The following is an 18,937-nucleotide window of genomic DNA, read 5'->3' as shown; positions in this document are numbered from 1 at the left end:
ACCCATCGGCGGCCCGCGAATGCAATCGCGGGTCTCCGATGGGGTGTCATGGCAGCCGGGGGCTTGATGAAAGCCTCCAGGTCTGCCCTGGACATACGCCTGTTAGGATGCGCCGGAGGCACGTCCTAACAGATTGCCTGTCAGATTTACACTGACAGGCAATAATGCACTGGTATACCAAGCATTATAGCAGCGATCTGAAGATCGCACAGTAAAGTCCCCTAGTGGGACTAATAAAATAAGTAAGCAATGTGAAATAAAGATTAATAAAAAGTACAGTAAAAAAATAAATAAAACCATTTTTTCCATAAAAAGTGGTTTTATTTAGTAAAAGTGTAAAAAAATAAATTAAAAGTACACATATATGGTATCGCCACGACCTTAATGACTCCATTAATAAAGTTAATATGTAATTTAAACCGCAAGGTGAACACCGAAAAAAAAACGCAAAAAACAATGGCGAAATTGCAATTTTTTTCCATTGCCCCCCAAAAAAGTCATAATAAAAATGAATAAGTCCCATGCACCCCAAAAAAGTACCAATCAAAACTACGTCGCGTCCCGCAGAAAACAAGCCCAAAAAATCACTACATTGATGGAAAAATAAAAAAGTTACGGCTCTTGGAAAGAGACGATGCAAAAACAAATAATTTTAGTTCAAAAGTGTTTTTATTGTGCAAAAGTCGTAAAACATAAAAAACCTCTACATGTGGTATCGCCGTAATCGTACCGACCCATAGACCCAATAAAGGGAACATGTTATTTACGTCGCACAGTGAACGGCGTCAATTTAAAAACGCATAGAACAATGGCGGAATTTTAGGTTTTTTTTATAATCCCCCCAAAAAAGTTAATAAAAAAATTATGTACCCAAAAATGGTGCTATTAAAAAGTACAACTAAACCCGCAAAAAACAAGTCCTCATACAGCTATGTAGACGAAAAAAAAAATTATAGCTCTTTGAATGCGACTATAGAAAAACGAATAAAATAGCTTGGTCATTAGGGCCTAAAATGGGCTGGTCACTAAGGGGTTAAAGGAGGAAGAACCTGGAGAGCCAACGCAATGGGCCAAAGGATTGTGGAATGAGGCAGAGTCTGCCATAGGAAGAGTAATGGGTCTTGGCCAGACAGGAGACTGGAGGATCCACACCCGAAGACCTCACCCATTTTGGAGGAAATATCCACTGGAAAAAGATACAGAAGGTCTGGGCTAATTTCTTAGGCGCCATGCACACGACCGTGCCCGCAATCACGGCCCGCGATTGCGGGCATGGCCGGCGACTGACAGCCGCATTTTCGGGCCGTGCTCCCATACAAAAAGTATGGGAGCACGGCCCGCAAAATGCAAAAGAACGGACATGTTCCATAATTCCAGGAACATTTCCACGGCACGGACACCCTTCCGTAGTGCTACGGAAAGGTGTCCGCGTTCAATGAACGTGAATGGGTCCGTTTTTGCGGTCCGCAAAAACACTGAGGTTTTTTTACGGTCGTGTGCATGGGGCCTTATCAGGTGGTTTCCATTCCTTCAAGACCAACTCTTTAAACTCTGCCCCTGCTGTCGCACAAATTATTCCCCTCACCGTTTCAAAGGAAGGTGACAGTCGCCACAGTTCGGGATAGGTCAACACCTATAAGATCTAAGCTATCTGACCGCAGTGATGAGACGGTCCACCGTAGGAGCAAACTTGGAAGTCTGCTCTTTATTCAGCTCCAAAATTGGAATTCGAGAGTTCACCCTCAAAATAGTTTCCAGCGAGTGGAAGATGCTGATAAGCTCCCTGGAGGGAAAACTGATGAGACTGCACAGATCTAAAACTGTTTAGGAGGTCTGCACGGAAAGGCGATGTGGATGGAGAGTCCTCAGAAGGTTGGCCAGCAAGGCGAACCAAGATGCCCATCGTGGACGGGTGAGATTGGAGAGGTCACGAGCCCATTGCGGTTCGGCGTATGCGGAGATAGCTGGGCATCCACAGATGCTTGGCATGTCAAACCCCATGACTCACATTGAGGAGTAGGTTGACCACATTAAATATTTTTTTTACCACATGTGGAACAGGCAGAGTGTGAACTACATAAGATACCGGTCAGGAGCATTTTCTTTTGGCGTTAGACATGGCAGTATAGGAGTCACCATGTTACTCAGGTGCCGCTGGGAAAATAAACTAGTGACAATAAAACCACTCCATATACTACAAGAGGCAGCGCTGTAACTCCCTTACGGGTACCAAAAGGACGATTTTACCCGCTGAGGCGAACAGGACAGTCCTAGCGCCAACAGCAGCAGCTGTAATGCTGTGTCCCCGCTAGTCTGAGAAGCAGATAGTGGGAGATGACACTGAAATGAATGCTACAAATCAATCGCTAGCCAGTAGAAGAGGTGCAAGTACAGCCCCTGGTGGAGAGCAGCATAGATGGCAGCCCAAAACATCATGATGCAAGACATAGGGGATCCCACCTAAGGTGCCTCCAAGGAAGGAGTCTGTGCCCACCCCCTGTAGCAGCACTGTAGGAGTGATGAGAAGAGTGTAGTTGAGTGCCAGGGAACAGTGCACCAGGCGCAGAGAAGACATATTTAGAAGGATGGGGAGGGAAGTCTCCTCCGTGAGGCAGCTGTGGTGAGGTTGGACACTGGTGGGGAGCAAAGGACGACAACCCTCAGGGACTGATGTGAATGAAGAAAATATCTGTACTGCACTGTAGAATATATTTGTACCATATAAAGCGCCAGGAAATAAAAATAAATACACCATATTAGAATTGGATATGGTGGATCAGAGGACTTGTTAGTGTTGTGCCGCAGGATTAGTATTTTAAGGGGGGATATGTGTTCTTAGAACTGTTGTCAGTGCTCTTATTCCTCCTTGAACTGCATGAGTAAACAGACAACTGGGAGTTACCAAAGAGCAGGTCCCTACAAACTGACACTGTCCAATCAGTACCTCCTGTAAGACCAAGTACACAAAATACTGACAAGGAGAACGGTAACACCCAAAGTAAATTTAGTCATGAATTTTCAGGAAGAATAACAGAACTCTCCTTTGTGCTTTTCCTTTGATGCGCTTTGTTTTTGATTGCCCATAAAACAATTAGAGAAAAGCTTGAAGTTATGAATAAAAGTAAACACCACAACCCGCCAGAAGTCACATACATACACTACCGTTCAAAAGTTTAGGGTCACTTTGAAAAATAAGGACATTTCTAAGAAAAGCTGTTTTTTTCAATGAAGATAACATTAAATTAATCAGAAATACACTCTATACATTGTTAATGTGCTAAATGACTATTCTAGCTGCAAACGTCTGTTTTTTAATGCAATATCTACATAGGTGTATAGAGGCCCATTTCCAGCAACCATCACTCCAGTGTTCTAATGGTACATTGTGTTTGCTAACTGTGTTAGAAGGCTAATGGATGATTAGAAAACACTTGAAAACCCTTGTGCAATTATGTTAGCACCGCTGTAAACAGTTTTGCTGTTTAGAGGAGCTATAAAACTGACCTTCCTTTGAGCTAGTTGAGAATCTGGAGCATTACATTTGTGGGTTCGATTAAACTCTCAAAATGGCTAGAAAGAGAGAGCTTTCATCTGTAAATCGACAGTCTATTCTTGTTCTTAGAAATTAAGGCTATTCCATGCGAGAAATTGCCAAGAAACTGAAGATTTCCCACAACGGTGTGTACTACTCCCTTCAGAGGACAGCACACACTGGCTCTAACCAGAGTAGAAAGAGAAGTGGGAGGCCCCGCTGCACAACTGAGCAACAAGACAAGTATATTAGAGTCTCTGGTTTGAGAAATAGATGCCTCAGAGGTCCTCAACTGGCAGATTCATTAAATAGTACCCACAAAACGCCAGTGTCAATGTCTACAGTGAAGAGGCGACTCCGGGATGCTGGCCTTCAGGGCAGAGTGGCAAAGAAAACATGACTATATGTGGACCAATGTAAGTCAACATTTAAATTCATCATCAAGAAAATGTATATAATATTTGCAGAGTAAAACAAGCTCCAGTCAGAGATTCTTTAAATTGCAATTCCTTGTATATTAGAAATGACTCCCTTTACATGCAGGGCAACATGCTGCAAGGAAACCAATGTCTCTGCCACTTCCCAGCGGACATCATACAGGCAGCTTTTATGGTAGTCAGTATTCTGCAAGTAAGCTCTGAACAGACATTTACTATAGCCACAAACAGATGGCCGTACACTTAGTCTGTCCTGTACAGGCTTATTCCAACTTTTCAAGTAGCTACTCAATGTTATACTCCATATAGTGGAGCTTCACTAAAAACGTACCTTTGAGATGATCTGTGTTGTTAGAGGCTGGGGCAGGACGGCTCACAGAAGGGGTGATATTGGAATCCACGCACACAGAACTACAAAGATTTTTAACAATTTTGGTGTTCGGACAAGGAGTCCTTGAGATACATTGCTGAAGCAGTTTAGCAATACATAAAGCTGCGTAGTTCTGCACCACATTGTTCTCTTCTTTTTTCACAGCCTCCATTAATGGCTTGATTATTGGATTAAGTTTCTCTGGGAGTTGCATGAGATTGACTATTGCACAGGCAGCAAAAGTGTGCACTCTCAGTTGAAGGACCTGCCATTCCTGATTGGTTTCCAATACAGTCATCTGCACTTGCTGTCTTTTTCCATCTAGTTGCTGGTAAACGTTAGCATTGTCCCGCAGAGGTGCTGTTGCTTCGTTGAAGAGCGTAGTTACCTAGGAACACACCAAACACGTCAGTTTATTTGCTTGGTTGAACTGACAACCTCATTCAAATAATTGCCCTGATAAAGTGTGAGCTTTAATTCTACAAAGCATTAGCGTTTTAAAGGCAGATTTAGAAAGCAAGAACTTTGCGAACATGGCCTGAATTTATTACTATAAAAGACATCACCACATTTCTTGGCATCCACAAAACACTCACCAGTTCATTAGATTGGTCTATTGTAAATACACTGCAGTTTACTTTGCTGCTAATGTCTATGTTGGCATCCGCAAGGGAGGAAATCAGTTGCTTGCACTCATTCTGCATCCGGGTGAAAGGAATCGCTATTTCATCATAATATAAATGTTCCGACAAAACAGCAAGTAGACGTGGCTGGACCGCAAGAACTACGGTCTTACATTCCTAGTTTAAAAAAAAACGGATAACATGGAAGGAAATTCTACGAATACACTTAAAATATAAAGTTTGATATGAACTTCCCCCAACCCCCTCTATTATGGGGTGTACAAATCCAACAACTCACTAACTAGCCATTAAAGTTAAGAGTGACTGCACTTTCAGCAAACTTTTGATATGTCAGAGACCTTTTAGAGTTTTGGATCGATGAGGGTCTGGGTGCTGAGCCGCCATAACCTAGTGAAAACACTGGGGGCAGCAGTGAGCTCGAAAAGGCAAGGGCAACAAACTGGAAAAACGTAGAACCTATAGAAAAAAAAAACAAAAAAAAAAAAAAACAAGGAAAAACTGGTGATACATGGCAATAGGAACGTTGGGGTAGGCATTGCGCGCATGTCGATGGAGGACAGGAATTTGTTCTGTTCCATCAATGCGACAAACCCTTGTAACAGTTCGAGAAGAGAAGTGCCTCCTGTCTCAGCATGCCCATGTAATGAGAAGTAGGCGTAATCTAAGTTGAACCCTATGATGTGTAGAAGCCCCAGCCTAAATTTCTGCTTGCTGCTGACGTAAGATAATGAATGCGGAGAAGCCCCGCTGGTCAGGATATGCCCTTGGAAGGTGTGGGAGGCCAGAGCAGTCTGAAAGCTCGGTAGGCTGCCCCCTAGAGAAAAGGCAGAGGCTCCAGGGGGAAATGAAACCGCTAACGGACAGATAACCAGCTGGTAGAAGACAGAGGAAAAGAAAAATGCCTCTAGAGGTAGGTAGAAGGGTCAGGGAGGCAAAGGTTCATACTCCCCTGTCTGACATCTTAGGGTGCACACATGGTCACCCCTTCTGTAACCTTGCATTGATAAATGGGGTTACCAGTACAGTAGCAGATTTTTTGGGGGTAATTGGTGAGGAGAAAGATAAAGAGCAATTGTCTGGTTTCCTGAATCTAATGTAAGCACCTAGCATGGCGGGCCAATGCGGTTGATCCTAATGCAAAAACATGGAGGTTTCCAACTAGATATACTTCAATATATACATATAGGGATCTAGATCTATTACATAGGCAATAGTATTTATAAGGGGGGGGTGGGTGTAATACTTATGGCCAGGGTCTGACGTAAAAAAATTAATATCAGATTGTGCAAAGATAAAACAAAGGCCCTGACACTCCCAGCAATGCCTTTGGAAAGTAGTTATTGCGGCTTTGCACATTTTGAAATGCATGCAGCCGTGTTTTTTTTTTGTAAGGTTTAAAAAAACAAAAACAAACCCACTTCATTACCTTCTGCAATGCAGCCCACTCGCAGATAACAAGGGCCACACTGATCCTTTGTAAGGCCGACTTGGAGTTCAGATGAAAGAGGAGCAACTGAGCCAACGATTCGGCAGGCTTTATTTCCTGAGAGGCCGTGTTTACACAGGGATCACAAATACAGCAGCATAATGATCCCAGCAATCTAGAAGTGGGGAGATTGAAAAAGCAGCTTATTGATATGCACCACAGCTAAACTAAACCATATTGTGGCTGATTGATTTTTCAGTAATTTTCTCCGGATTTTAATATTTAAAAAGAAAAAAAAAACTGTATGAAAGTTATATCAAACAAAAAGCTATAAAGTGGCAGTGATCTCCAACCTGCGGCTCTTTATTTACTGCAAAACTACAACTCCCTAATAGGCTCAGGTTGTCAGGGCATTCTGGGAGTTGTAGTTATGCAACAGCTGGATATCGCTAGGTTAGAGAACGCTTTTTCCCATATTGTGAACATGAATAAAGAAATTGGCTTTTAGTTCTGATTGAATGGTCTTTGACCTAATTTTCAACAAACAATTTGTAGGGGGGGGGGGGGAGGCTTCCTAGCATCGTTTTAATAAGGTGCCATGAAAATGCAGCTATCCAAAATAGGATTAGCTACAACTATTGCATGTCTTATTACATTTCCCCTTATAAATATTTCGGCTTAAAAACCTATTCCTGATTTTAAAGTGCTATACTGACTTTGCGGCAGCCATACGAGCGCGGATCACCAAGTAATCCCTAATGGAAGGATCTTCAGTCACACTGTCTGAGCCAGCGATATACTCCTGTGTGACCTCTTTAGTCTGGCTTTGGCCTTGACGGAGTTTTGAACCAGCTTTTTCCTATAAATAAATGGAAAAGCTTTATTTAGTAACTTTCCTCAAAGCCTAACCTAAAATACAGCTCATGGGTTATGTGCCCTTTCAATAAAAACGTTAAAAATGGTGTTTTACATGTACCCCCAATTGGTCACCCACCATTGTTCGCTACAGTGAAGAAATGCTGCAAAGAACAGCTCTGGCTTTGGAGAACATAGCATGATCATGTATTACATGGCGCACATTAAATGAAGCTGGCAGCCATATAATACATTTTCAGAGTGGCGGTTGCAGCAGCAGCTTCCACTACATATTACAGGTGATTGCTGGGGGTTCTGAAGGCTATGACACAATGAGCATTACAGGTGGAGCAACTCCTAAATAGCAGGTCAAAGCTACAAAACCAAATGTGCATTCTATATTTGTGTAGAGAATACATTCTACCTTTATAAAGACTTCTTCTACAAAGATTGAATAACCAATACTTTATATCTCACCTTTGATTTGGGTTTCACCTCTATCAGCATGTTTAAGTCGATGGGCAGATGAGCAGGCTGCATCATTAAACAGAGCCAGGCTCCCATCCAGGGACACGCAGCCGCCACAACATACTGCACAGAGGCTTTGCGTATAAGCTCCTGCCACACCTGGGAAACAGAATAGCATAATGCAGTACAAGAAAGCCAAGAGGTGCACAAAAACAAAAAACATGAAGTGGATCCTACCTTGTGGATAAGGTCAAGAATTTCCTGGTTACTCTCCAAAATACAAATCTGAAATATATGCCGCAGCATGTCCTGCAAGATAGGTGTCAGCCAACCGGAGCAGTTCTGGAACAAAGGTAGGATCTTAGCTTAAAGAGGCTCTGTCACCACATTATAAGTGCCCTATCTAAATTTTACCACTTTGAGCAATTTTTAGCTTTATGCGAATTAGTTTAATGCCCAACTGGGCGTGTTTTTACCTTAGACCAAGTGGGCGTTGTACAGAGGAGTGTATGACGCTGACCAATCAGCGTCATGCACTTTTCTCCATTCATTTACACTGCAGATAGCGATATAGCAATACATCGTAATCTCACGAGATTACGTTTGCCTTGCTGGAAATCTCACAGAAAAGATTCAGACGTGTCAGGATTCTGAATACACATCACGTCCTGGCTGGAGGTAGTGTATATTCATTGTCAGGACACTGCAGTAACGTTATAGTGTGTTTATGTGGCTGCACATAACGATATAGCTATATCGTTAGTGCAGTGTAAATGAATGGAGAGGAGTGCATGATGCTGATTGGTCAGCGTCATACACTCCTCTGTACAAATCCCACTTGGCCTAAAGTAAAAACACGCCCACTTGGGCATTAAGAAACTCATTAGCATTAAGCTTAAAAAATAAAAAAAATCTCATAAAAGTGGTAAATAAAAAGCATTACTGTCACCTACATTATGGCGTCGATCTCCTTATATAGGAGACAGGGCACTTATAATGTGGTGACAGAGTATCTTTAATGCTGTATGTCAAGTGAAGTTTTAACAGTAGAACCCAGATAGTAAAACAAGAAAATCTCAAAGTAGGTTACCAACCTGATCCTGTGTGGATAACAAAGTACATAAGGTTTCCAAGGCTGCCTTTCGAACAGATGATATAGTATGACGCAGGAAAGGCCACACCCGTGGCACTAATATAGTAAGAGACTGTTGAATACTGTTAAAATAAAAATGCATACTGCCAGTTAGGAACAGCTATAAGGATTTAAGAGTCATTACTGAACTCAGGTGAAATTTAACGTAAATTCCACAACAACGTGTTCTAATGCAAAGCTGTCACACACTTACTTGCACTGCTGAACCTGAGGATATGTTAAGAGAGAAGAAAGGAGGGTCATGATACTATTGGTAGAAGCTGTTAAGTCATCTAACTCTAGAAGTGAATCCCATAAAGTGCTAAGAATGAAGGGAACCTAAAAAAAAATAAAGTATATATTATTTTAAGTTTTTTTTAAACACAGACACGTATACAGAGATCAACACATCTGTACACATTTAACAATTGCAAGACAACTTAACTTTTTCATATACCGTGTTTTGCACTATGGACAGGAAATAATATTTTCTGGTAACTACCAAAAGCCAAACATGCAAAAATTGAACAGGGTAAATGTAGGAGAATATAACACTTCTTGCAGAATACATGACAGCAAAGTAAAGACACCTCGGGATGTATCCTACGCATTAGCAATAAAACAGTGTTTTATATAACTTGCCGACAGGGTTTAAGGGAAACCATGGCACATCCGAAATTCACTGATCCAATTTGTTTATTCAGGCAAAACTTAGACCCTCTGTTCTAGTTTTTCTTTCCGTCGTACGACCAATACCAATGGAGTCAGACGGACCCCATTGACTGCATTCCATCGTGGGTTCTGTTTTAACGCGAAATAGCACTGCATGCAGCAACTATCTTCCTATAGATTCTGGCAGTACTTCAAACAGTGTGAACATAGCCTAAAAGCATACACATTTTGCAGATACATACAAGTATGGAGCGGTAAAAGGCATCAAAAGAGGGAAGATTAAAATACAAAAATATTTACCTGCTTGAACTGCAGCTTAACTAAACTGTCCACAACAGGCACTAAAGATGCTGCAGCTACAGCTCGCACATCATCATCCAGGTCTTGAAGACCTTCAATTATTGCTGGTAGAGCTTTGGGTAATAAAGTCTTAATCAAATCCTGCAAAATAACCACAATAAGATACCAGGTCATTCAAAAGAGATGGAGTGGAAACACTAAGGCACAAAAGTAGGATACAACATTTTCAATAAGAAAATTTGTGGAAATCAAATCACAGGTCATAGCTGGACATTACCTGACGAATAGCCAGGGCATACTTTATTCCCAACAGTCCCCCATGTCTAACTTCCCACTGTTCTTGGGTCAATAAGCGCAACAGGATTTTGACTGTATTGTGAACTCCAATTTCATTCATGTGTTTCAGGACTACTCCCAATGTCTGAGCACACGTTTCCCGTACTGGCGCAACGACCTAATAAAAAGGTTAAAAACAGAATAGGTTCTAAAGATTAAAAGGGTATGGAGTGATCATGTAGTTTGGTCAAGTTAAAAAGAGCACTTCCACAATCTGTTCTAAAATTAACGGTTTTCTGGAATATTCAAATAGGCTTTATTATTTCAATAGAAATCCATGTACAAGTGTAGAAAGAGGGCAAGTAAAATGTAAAATTATGTAGAAGAAAAATGTGTTCACTACAAAATTTAAAAATGCCCCTGGCAGCTGCCACGTTGAAGGCACACACGCCTGCTTCCTGTATAGTCTATACAGACAGTGCAGCAGGGTGTGCGCGCGCTTTATGGAAGCTGCAACGAAAGGGAGTTAAGGGTTTTTTACACTGGGCAATTATCAGGCAAACAATTATAGAACGCTTGTTGCCGATAATTGAATTGCCCTTTGTAAACAGGGCAGCGATCAGCAGATGAACGAGCAAACGCTCGTTTAACTGCTGATCGTATAGTTTTAAAAAAGTAAATTCTTATCGTTGTCGGCAGCGCATCTTCCTGTGTAAACCGGGAGACGCGCTGCCGACATAACGTATGGGGGCGAGCTCGTCCCCATACATAGCTCTTTGTGACAGGAGCAAACGAGCGCCGATCAACGAGCAGTCTCGTTGATCGGCGCTCGCTGCACTGGCCAAAATCGGCCGGTGTAATAGGACCTTTAGGCTACAGTACAGACAGATGTTTTGTAATACAACGGTTTGTGTTATTTTATAGAACAGTCAAATCAGTAACTTGCCATTTCATTATTATTTATTGTTTTTCTAAATAAAAAGCACTGCTGTCACCTACATTATAGTGCCAATCACATTATGTAGGAGACAGGCCACTTATAATGTATGCGGTGACAGAACCTCTTTAATAACCAGAGAAGACTATCAGATAAGTTTCCTGGAAGTAAACACAGCCCTATCCCACAGAGACCAGGGAGACAGAGGAGATGCATGCAGAGCCTTATCTGCGTGTATAATGTAGCAATCCTGCCTTCTCTATGCCTGCCCTCTAAGAAATATTGAACAGTCTACACAGCAAAGCTAAAAAGTTTGCTGCGGAAAACAGGAACTATACGCCTATAGTGTCAGCTATTGTGAGTGGCAAGCGCAAAAACTCGATTAGTGTCACATTGAAAAATGCAAAACAAAAAATAAGCTGTAAAACCAGGTTCATCATAGAAAAGGGATTTGCATTGTGTGAGCAGCTCTTGTTTTGAGCATTTTTGCTAATTTAAGGAGCTATACGGCCTTCTTGAAAATCCCTTGAAGAATTAAGTGACTTCTTTGTAAACAACTTACTTCATCGGAGACAAAATCCCCAAACCGGTCTAAAGCAAACACGCACAGAAGTCGAATAGCCACATCTTCAAGCCATTCTTGATGTTGCTGTTCCATCTACAGGAATAACAGAACACATTTAATATAAAATACATATAAAATATATAATAAATAAAGTGTTATTTTAAACAAAGTTTGGATTTGTTTGCATGTCTATGCTGTTGCACACATCTGCCATTAACTCCCACTGTAAAAATATATTGCCCAGAATAGGATTTTTGCAGAATCCAGTTGTATTTATAAGCAGACTAAGCTTTTAAAACATTATGTTAAAAGATACCAGACATGCCAAAATGACACATTTGGCATACATTTAACGTCAGTCTATGGGATTGTCGGCAACTAAAGTTTACTTGAATGGACAGAAGTTCTCTCCACAGCGGCCAGGCGGGAAAACATGCTAAGGGACCTCTGTTACTTTGCTGCTGTAATAAGCACCGGTCCAAGAATTCATAAGCCCCTGATCATAAGGTAAATGTCCTAGTGATATGCCATAAAATTGGCTACAAAAGTCTGTTTTTATTTCTTAAACTTTAGTGTTAATCATGAATTTAGTTGACGTGAATGGGGCAGAGGCGTAATACAACACCTGTGGACGTGTGGCACTGTTTTTGGAAGTTAGCGATGTTTTTCTAATTTGTGACAACCTTTTTAACCCCTTAATGCACCATGACGTAACTGCATGTCATGGTGCGGGGCTGAAGAATGGAGCATGAGCCCGCTCCAGGGCGAGTACTACAGCTGACGCCACTCTCCAACCGCAAGGAACAGTGATGGCAACTTTTGTCACTTTAGCGCCAAAAAAAAAAAAAAGTGATCAAAAAGTCATATGTACCCAAAAACTACAGTCCTGCAAAAAACAAACAACTAAGCCCTCACACCAATTTATCTACGAAAAAATGAAGAAATGTATGGCTTTGAGAATACATTTTCTTTAACAAAATATTTTTTTTTGTCAAAGTATTAAACAACAAAAAAAACCACCTATATAAAATTTGGCATTGCGGTCATCGTCTTGATCAGCATAATAAAGTAGACGTCATCACATCGTAAAAGCCGTAAAAACGAAACCCAAAAAGCAAAACGGAGGAATCATTGTTTTTTCCAATTCTACCCCACAAAGAATTTTTTCCCGTTTCTCGGTACATTATATGGTATTTTAAATGGAACCAATAAAAACTACAACTCAGCAAAAAAATAAGCCTTCACACGGCTCCATTGACAAAAAAAGTTAAGGCTTTTGGAAGGTGGGGAGTGAAAAACAAAAAACTGCTAAAGAAGCGCTCCAGAAGCTCTTGTGTATGCCTTGTTTATAGCGGTTTTAGCGGATGTGACATTTATGGGTCGTCTGCCATCTTGGTTTCTTTTTCCCCTCGGATATGGTTCCCCTGATGCAGCTTACATTTCCCATCATGCTTCTGGCTTTGCAGAGGCATAGTGGGCGGAGTCTTACCACACAGCACTGGCTCGGAGGCCTCATGCACACATCCGTATTCTGGTCAGTATTTTGCTTCAGTATTTGGGAGCCAAAGCCAGTAGTGTAACAAACCGAGAAAGGAAAGATTTGCACCTATTCTGTGTTTGACCCACTCCTGGTTTTGGCTTCCAAATACTGACCAGAATACGGACGTGTGCATGAGGCCAGAGTCTGATTTAAAGGGAATGTGTTGCCAGCAAAACATGTTTGTTTTTTTTAGTTAACCCGTTAGTGACAGTCAATACGACTTTTAACGGCGGCCACTAACGGGCTTTATTCTGATACATATGCCTTTTTACGGCACTGCATCAGGATAAAGTAAACAGAGCAGGGAGTGTCAAATCTCCCTGCTCTCAGCTGCCAGAGGCAGCTGAGGGCTGGGGGCGTCCCTGCTCTGCCGGGTGAGATCGATATTAGTATCGATCTCACCCGTTTAACCCTTCAGATGCGGTGCGCAATAGCGTGCACCGCATCTGAGTGGTTTTGGAGAGAGGGAGGGAGCTCCCTCTCTCCCCCACCGACACCCGGCGATACGATCGCCGAGTGTCTGTCTCTAATGGCAGCCGGGGGCCTAATAAAGGCCCCCAGGTCTGCCTGGAGCGACTGCCTGCTAGATCATGCCGGAGGCATGACCTAGCAGATGCCTGGCCGTTTTAAACGGACAGGCAGTAATACACTGCAATACAGAAGTATTGCAGTGTATTACAATAGCGATCGGAGAATCGCATATGATAGTCCCCTAATGGGACTAGTAAAAAAGTAAAAAAAAGTTTAATAAAGTTAATGAAAAAAAAAAATGTGAAAAAAATATGAAAAACCCAGCTTTTCCCCTTACACAATGCTTTACTATTAAAAACCCAAAATAAAGTAAAAAAGAAGACACATTTGGTATCGCCGCGTCCGTAACGACCCCGACTATAAATCTATAACATTATTTAACCCGCATGGTGAACGCCGTAAAAATTTTTATAAAAAACTATGGAAAAATTGCTGTTTTCTGTGAATCCTGACTTTAAAAATTTTTTTATAAAAAGTGATCAAAAAGTCACATCTACTCAAAAATGGTACCAATAAAAACTACAAGTCTTCCCGCAAAAAAAAAGCCCTCATACAACCGCATCGGCGAAAAAATGAAAACGTTACGGCTCTTCAAACATGGAGACACAAAAACAAATAATTTTGAAAAAAAAGCGGTTTTACTGTGTAAAAGTAGTAAAACATACAAAAACTATACAAATTTGGTATCGTTGCAATCGTAACAACCCGCTGAATAAAGTTATGGTGTTATTTATATCACACAGTAAATGCCGTTGTTTTAAGACGCGAAAAAGAGTGGCGAAATGTCCGTTTTTTTTCTATTCCCCCCCCAAAAAAAAGTTTATAAAAGTTAATCAATAAATAATATGTCCCCCAAAATGGTGCTATTAAAAAGTACAACTTGTCCCGCAAAAAAAAAGACCTTATACAGCCATGTCGACGAAAAAATAAGAGTTATAGCTCTTGGAATGCGACGATGGAAAAACGTAAAAAATGGCTTGGTCATTAAGGTCTAAAATAGGCTGGTCATTAAGGGGTTAAACAATTAGTGTGTAGGTGATTAAACATTGTTCTAATTTTTTTTATTTTTTTCACGAGTCAGGAAATATTAAAATTTGGATTCAATTTATAATATTTCCCAGCACTGGTCACTAGATGGAGCAATTCCCAAAATTGCAGCATTGCATGTGGTAAAGCAACCACATTGCTTTATGCTGCAAAATTGGGAAAAAATCCCTCGCTCTAGTGAGCTCTCAGAATCCCCCCCTCCTTTATCCTGGCTAGTGCCGGGAGAAACGAGGGGTTTGAACGGTCTAACCTCTTACACTGTGTGTCGCCATTTTTTGAGCTAACACACAGTGTAGAAGGTTTACATACACTAGTAAACACACACAAACACGAACATACATAGAAATCACTTACCTGCTCCAGTCGCCGCCGCTCCCTCCGCTGCCGCTGCTCCATGTGCACAAGTCCGGAAGCCGCGACCGGAAGTAGTAATCTTACTGTCCGGCCGCGACTTCCGGTCCACAGGAAAATGGTGCCGGACGGCGCGCATTTCAAATTGGACTGTGTGGGAGCGGCGCATGCGCTGTTCCCACACACATGGCGTACACCGTAGTGGATGGAACGGGCCCCGTTCGCATTCCCTATGGGACTGGAGCTGCCGTACTCCATGTCTGTATGTGTCGTTAATCGGCACATACAGAAATGGAAAAAAAATGGCAGCCCCCATAGGGAAGAAAAAGTGTAAAAATAGAAAAAAGTAACACACAAACACACAAATAAATACAAACGTTTTTAATAAAACACGAACATCAAACGGATATAAAAAAAAAAAATATTTGGTGACACTGTTCCTTTAAGTGCAGCAAGCGAGATCAGAGACAGAACTTGTCCCATAACTCACACTGCAGAGTCGGGCCCTGTTCACACAGCATGTATTTAATGTGTATTTTACACGTCAAAACACTTAAGCTTCCCATTCAAATTAATACATAAAACACACCAAATGTTCCCATAGTCAACAGGAGTCCTAACTACATGCCAAAAACACGCAGAGAGAGCGCACAAGAAGTGCCTGTATTTCAAATAGAACTTTACAAAAACGCTAGCGTATTTGACACATTTACACGTCTTTCTGAACGCGCAGTGTGAACACGCCCTCAGTGTATCCATATGTAAAGCAGATAAGCCGGTCTAGTCTGCCTCCTGCTTGTGATAGGAGTCTCCTTGCAAGTAGGATGCAGAGGGGAGCAGGGAGGAAGAGACATACACTGGACTCTGCATTCAGATAGTATAGACCGTCCTCAGGGGAGTTTTATAATTTTGCAGCTAATCATCGTATGGACTCTTATTATATCACTGCACTCCTGCTCCCTTAGACAGGGCAGGAATAATCTACTCAGCAGCACTACATGCATAAGGGACAGAGAATAAGGAGGTTGGAGCAGGGTGGGGAGGGGTCTCAGTGCTGCCAGGAGGGGTTAGAGGATTTAATCTTGTAGTTCACGTGTAGTGAACACACCAAAACAGATCAGTTACAATTCAGCATTTTTCAAAAAAAAAAAAAAAAATCAAAACAATTATTCAATACCACCCCAGCATTTCACCTCTTCAAATGTACAGTCTGCAATCTTGCCACCACTTATACCATGGGCTTTGAGGATTTCCCTGAGACCTGTGCCTGCGCCATGACGGATCTTTAGAGAAAAAATATAAATATATATTTAATGAATCTGTTCATATAGAAATAAGGGAAACCCACACTACATCAAATAACCCTCACTGAGGCATCATGCACACGACTGTAGTTTCCTTAATTACGGATGAAATTGCGGACCCATTCATTTCTACAGTAAAAATGATCCACAAAATATAGAACATGTCCTATTCTTGTCTACCATAGTTTATGGGCACTTACGCAATTGCGGACGCACATCTGTATTTGCGGACAGTAAAAACGGTCGTGTGCACGATACCAGGGATTTTCCAATATATTCCGGTATAAACTTGAACTCACCTCCCAAGATGGATTAAACAGCTCATTACAAAGTTCATCACAAAAGCTCTCCAGAGGCCATTCGTTTATCTAAAAGATGAGAAGTAGTTAAAGCTGTTGTCTTACCATTAAACCTTATATTCATTGTATAAATCACAATAATTCACTCTATCCACAGCAAGGTCTCTGCAGGATGACCTCTGCTCACCTTTCATTTTTTCTGCCCTGCTAGTCAGGGAAGTAGCAGAGAGTCTACAGTAGCAGCATGGCAGTATAGCTGAGGAGCAGTACAGATTAGCCTTGCCTTAACACCAAGTGGAACACAGGGAGGGGAAAGAAAAAAAAAAAGTGAGGAAGGCCATTTTTATTTGCTAAAACACTGCAAGTTACTTTAGAAAAAAAACAGCTATTAAAAGCATGTCTGGACTTTTGGAATGAAAATAACGTATGGGATAACAGCATTGGGAAAAAAAAATAAAACACCCCATTAGAAATGATGCAGCCATACATTAATGCAAGAAACACCCAAGTCAACTGCTTTGGGCTGCAAAATTCAAGGATGCCAAGACCGACTAAATTTGGTCGATTATATGCAAGCATTTATTTTTACCCAAAGGTTCCTAATCCAGAATCAGCATAAATACTAGCATCGTTGTCCAATCAGTGTAAGGCTGGGTTCACACGACCTATTTTCAGACGTAAACGAGGCGTATTATGCCTCGTTTTACGTCTGAAAATAGGGCTACAATACGTCGGCAAACATCTGCCCATTCATTTGAATGGGTTTGCCGACGTACTGTGCAGACGACCTGTCATTTACGTGTTGTCGTTTGACAGCTGTCAAACGACGACGGGTAAAAATACAGCCTCGTCAAAAGAAGTGCAGGACACTTATATACATTATATGCAGGACACTTCTTTGGACGTTTTTGGAGCTGTTTTCTCATAGACTCCAATGAAAACAGCTCCAAAAACGGCCGTAAAAACGGCGCGAAAACAGCGAGTTGCTCAAAAAACGTCTGAAAATCAGGGGCTGTTTTCCCTTGAAAACAGCTCTGTATTTTCAGACGTTTTTGGTCACTACGTGTGCACATACCCTTAAAAGGAACTTCTATTATATATTAAAAAGCAAGAGAAAAAAATGTTAGCTCTTATTCACACGACAGGGTTTCCCGGCCAGGTGACGGCCGTTCATAAATCGGCCGTCATCAGGCTGCATTAGGAACAATAGACCCCTAATGGGGCTATTCACACGACCGATTTTTTTGACGGCCCGGGAAACCTGGCCGTCAAAAAATGGGACATGCCCTATTTTCGGCCGTTTACCCGGCCACCCGGCTCCAATAAAAGTCTATGGGGCCGGGTAATACACGGCCATCACCAGAATGTGTCCCGAGTGATGGCCATGTATTCCATCACTCGCGCTCTCAAGGGGGGGCCTCAAACTAAAAAGCTTTGAAGCATGAACAACCCGAGAAGTGAGATCAGCTATATATCCTGATGCAGCGCTCTCCTCTAGGATACCGCAGTGCAGTTTTGCCCAAACCGAGCAGACTTTGCTAATGCAGGCAGATGCAAAAGCTGGGCGCAAAGCAGAACCTGCAGGCCAGTAGAGCAGACTGTGAATCCAACTTCTTGTCAAGAGGATCATTTAGTGATGCTGCATCTGACCGTGGAATAGTGGTGAGATTTGACAGCGGTGAGCTAGGTGGATCCACAGAAACTGAAACAGACCATTTTACACCCTCCTTTGACTGGAAACAGCATTCATACGTTATTAAACAGCCAGTCGTCTGTCAGAAGTTTTCCATTCTTTGGATAGAACCTCCTAAAATTTTCTATGGTCCAGGAAGCATAGCCTTTGGCACATAACTCCTTATAAAGAGTGTTGGGAGATACTTTACATTAAAAAGGTGTCCCTGACCGAATGTATCGACCCCTGCATGGCAGCTGTCAAATGATTCCTGTACTGATTTCAAATAAAAAAAAGACTGACAGTGATCGGAAGCAGCTTCTCCGTTGACCCTAAAAGGGGACCCTTGGAAATATTTTAAAAAGGAGGAGGCGTTGTCCCTGGCACATCTGAGCCTCTTATGTGAGCTACAAGAGGCAGACTGCGTATTAACCAAGGGCGGCAGCCATTAATCTGCTATTTGGAAATCCAAAACATTCCAGAGACTCAACTACGGTTTGGGATAGTCTGGAAGTCTCCTAAAGGCTGTGGCACCCCCTGAATTGGCAGAAACTGGGCAGAATAGGTTAGGCTTGCCCC

At 41.9% G+C, this 18,937-nt stretch overlaps 1 protein-coding gene across 5 annotated transcripts in view; it reads right to left on the bottom strand.

The window, feature by feature from the left end:
* BTAF1 (B-TFIID TATA-box binding protein associated factor 1) overlaps positions 1 to 18,937 on the bottom strand; it is a 58,020-nt gene that overhangs the window by 21,263 nt on the left and 17,820 nt on the right. For all 5 annotated transcript variants that reach the window (XM_075843242.1, XM_075843245.1, XM_075843244.1 and 2 more), the window contains 13 exons: positions 16,687 to 16,755; positions 16,277 to 16,366; positions 11,612 to 11,707; positions 10,114 to 10,290; positions 9,837 to 9,977; positions 9,079 to 9,203; positions 8,827 to 8,947; positions 7,970 to 8,074; positions 7,742 to 7,891; positions 7,126 to 7,268; positions 6,410 to 6,584; positions 4,936 to 5,139; positions 4,301 to 4,727 (listed from right to left, as the gene is read on the bottom strand). In XM_075843242.1, the coding sequence (XP_075699357.1) occupies positions 4,301 to 4,727; positions 4,936 to 5,139; positions 6,410 to 6,584; positions 7,126 to 7,268; positions 7,742 to 7,891; positions 7,970 to 8,074; positions 8,827 to 8,947; positions 9,079 to 9,203; positions 9,837 to 9,977; positions 10,114 to 10,290; positions 11,612 to 11,707; positions 16,277 to 16,366; positions 16,687 to 16,755 (2,023 nt within the window). The remainder of the gene's footprint in view (positions 1 to 4,300; positions 4,728 to 4,935; positions 5,140 to 6,409; positions 6,585 to 7,125; positions 7,269 to 7,741; positions 7,892 to 7,969; positions 8,075 to 8,826; positions 8,948 to 9,078; positions 9,204 to 9,836; positions 9,978 to 10,113; positions 10,291 to 11,611; positions 11,708 to 16,276; positions 16,367 to 16,686; positions 16,756 to 18,937) is intronic.

This window comes from Rhinoderma darwinii, chromosome 11 (assembly GCF_050947455.1).
Source record: "Rhinoderma darwinii isolate aRhiDar2 chromosome 11, aRhiDar2.hap1, whole genome shotgun sequence".
Classification (NCBI taxonomy): domain Eukaryota; kingdom Metazoa; phylum Chordata; class Amphibia; order Anura; family Rhinodermatidae; genus Rhinoderma; species Rhinoderma darwinii.
This window is presented reverse-complemented; position numbering and strand designations above follow the sequence as displayed.